The 2,056-nt window shown below is 37.3% G+C and overlaps 1 protein-coding gene across 1 annotated transcript in view; it reads right to left on the reverse strand.

The window, feature by feature from the left end:
• LOC107086452 (calcitonin gene-related peptide type 1 receptor-like) overlaps positions 1 to 2,056 on the reverse strand; it is a 24,700-nt gene that overhangs the window by 16,969 nt on the left and 5,675 nt on the right. Inside the window, exon 2 of the mRNA XM_015377396.1 lies at positions 347 to 446. Coding sequence (XP_015232882.1) covers positions 347 to 432 — 86 coding nt within the window. The 5' untranslated portion in view covers positions 433 to 446. The remainder of the gene's footprint in view (positions 1 to 346; positions 447 to 2,056) is intronic.

The raw sequence follows: 2,056 nt of genomic DNA on the forward strand, positions 1-2,056 counted from the left end.
GTGTTGTTCAGCATGGGGGTGAGTAGAAAATGAAGGCTAATCATGTTTTGGGTGTACTATTCCTTTAAGTGCATGTGGGTCCCTGCCTGGGCACCCCTATAAAAATGTACCAGCTAAATTACTGGCCCAGTAAACATCACCACCCCCATACCGACAAGGATGAGCACTAAGACATGCACAAGACAGCCCCAGGCCCTGATGTCAAGCTAATAAAGCAAATCCCTGCAGCTTAGTCTATGTTTGTTATGCAATATTCCTGAAAAAGTGCTAAATTCACTTGCTATACTAATTTCATTTTGACAGCAGATAACCCTATGATGCAAGATTAGCATGAGTTGAAACTGACTTGAAACAGGGGTGGAAACAATAAAGCTTGATCACCTTATTCAGGGAGAGGAGTGCCAGCAGAGACACGATGCCGCCCAGATCCATCCTCTTCCTCTTTTCTGGGGAAACAAAACAAAAAAAGATATTAATCATAAAACAAATACCTAAAATGAAATCCAGGTGTTCTTCACCCCATAACGTGTTATGTAACATCTGGAGTTATTTTTAGTTGATTCAGAGGAACAGGTAAAAGTTTCAGCACTTTTGCAAATAGTTTGTCCCAGGAGCTTGCGAATAAAAGCTCTTCCTGAGCAGCTGTTGAGTTGATCCAGGACGTTTCTGCTCTGTCATATATGCTCTCCATTCTTTTCTGTCAGTATTCTTCAGATAATTCATGTTATTAAATCCTAACGGGTCATGATTCTCATAATTAGAGATAATGTAAACATAAGAGAAAGAAACGGTGTTTACATAGACTTGCTTTAAATACGGAGAAGGCAGATCTCCCCCTTTTTCTTCGGGATGTCAGGGTCACAGATTTAGCCTTTGCTTCCTCCGCTCCCCGCAGTTTCCTTCCTGCAGCTTTATGCCTGCTGAGCAAGTTTAACCAAGGTCCCAAATACAGCAAGCACCATCAGCAGTGGTGGGTGTTGTTAATACAAACCATTATAGAAACGGTCCTAAATAGATCTTTAAATCTCATTCAGGTGGAGTTTCATTATTTGATAACAACAAAAATAAAGAATCTAATTAACGATTTGCAGTTCTGGAAGAGCTAAGAATATATGGAACTGTTCATGCATCAATTTGTACTGTAAACCAATACTTTGAAAGCTGAGTATGGAGTTATTTTAACTCCATTATTGGTGCAAGAAAATAACACGTTTTGTTAATGGAAATTGAAAAAAAAAATCTGAAATAAAACTTTGTAAAAGTTCATAATTAAAATGTGATCGTTTCCTTTGCTGTTTTCCTGGGTTTTTTTTTTTACAGGTTTTTAATTTTTTAATTTTCTTATTTCAAATGTCTTTTATTCAGATGTACTTTTATGAATGTTGTTATTTTCAAACTGCATTGCTCAGATAAAATTTTCTTCATTTAAAGCAGGGATCTTCAACATTTTCCAGGCCAACGACCCCCAAATTGATGTAAGATGGAGCGGGGACCCCCTAATTATAGATATTGCATGAAATTGTGTTATATCAAACTGATCCCTTAGTCACTCTATTACAGATGGAGTAATGAAACCAAAGTTATATCTCCCTGGGATTATTAAAGTATTTCTGATTCTGATTCCTGGTTGATGGGACAGTGTTGTGAAGGAAACGGTGCCCAGCTTGAAAGAGCTCCTGTGTGACGCTGAATGTGTGCATTGATGACTGAAAGACATCTTCTGCCTCCATTTATCTGTTTACTACAGTGTGTGGAGTTCATGTTAATGTGGATTTAAAGACATTTCAATTAGTGGAAAAAATTGCAGCTGGGAATATAAAAAAAATCTAATCAACCTAAACTTTCGTGACCCCTATGCAGTAACTCCGAGGACCCCCTAGGGGTCGCGGACCCCCTGTTGAAGAACTCAGATTTAAAGCCTAATTACAAAATGCTCACTCTTGAAAAACACAATTTGAGAAAAATTCAATTCGTAAAAAAACCCAGTCTGAAAAAAAAAAGTTTTTTTTTAAAGAAATGAAATTATTTGACAAAAAAATCAGACGTAAAAATGAAG

This window comes from Cyprinodon variegatus, unplaced genomic scaffold (assembly GCF_000732505.1).
Source record: "Cyprinodon variegatus isolate N-32 unplaced genomic scaffold, C_variegatus-1.0 Scaffold153, whole genome shotgun sequence".
NCBI classification, from domain to species: Eukaryota; Metazoa; Chordata; class Actinopteri; order Cyprinodontiformes; family Cyprinodontidae; genus Cyprinodon; species Cyprinodon variegatus.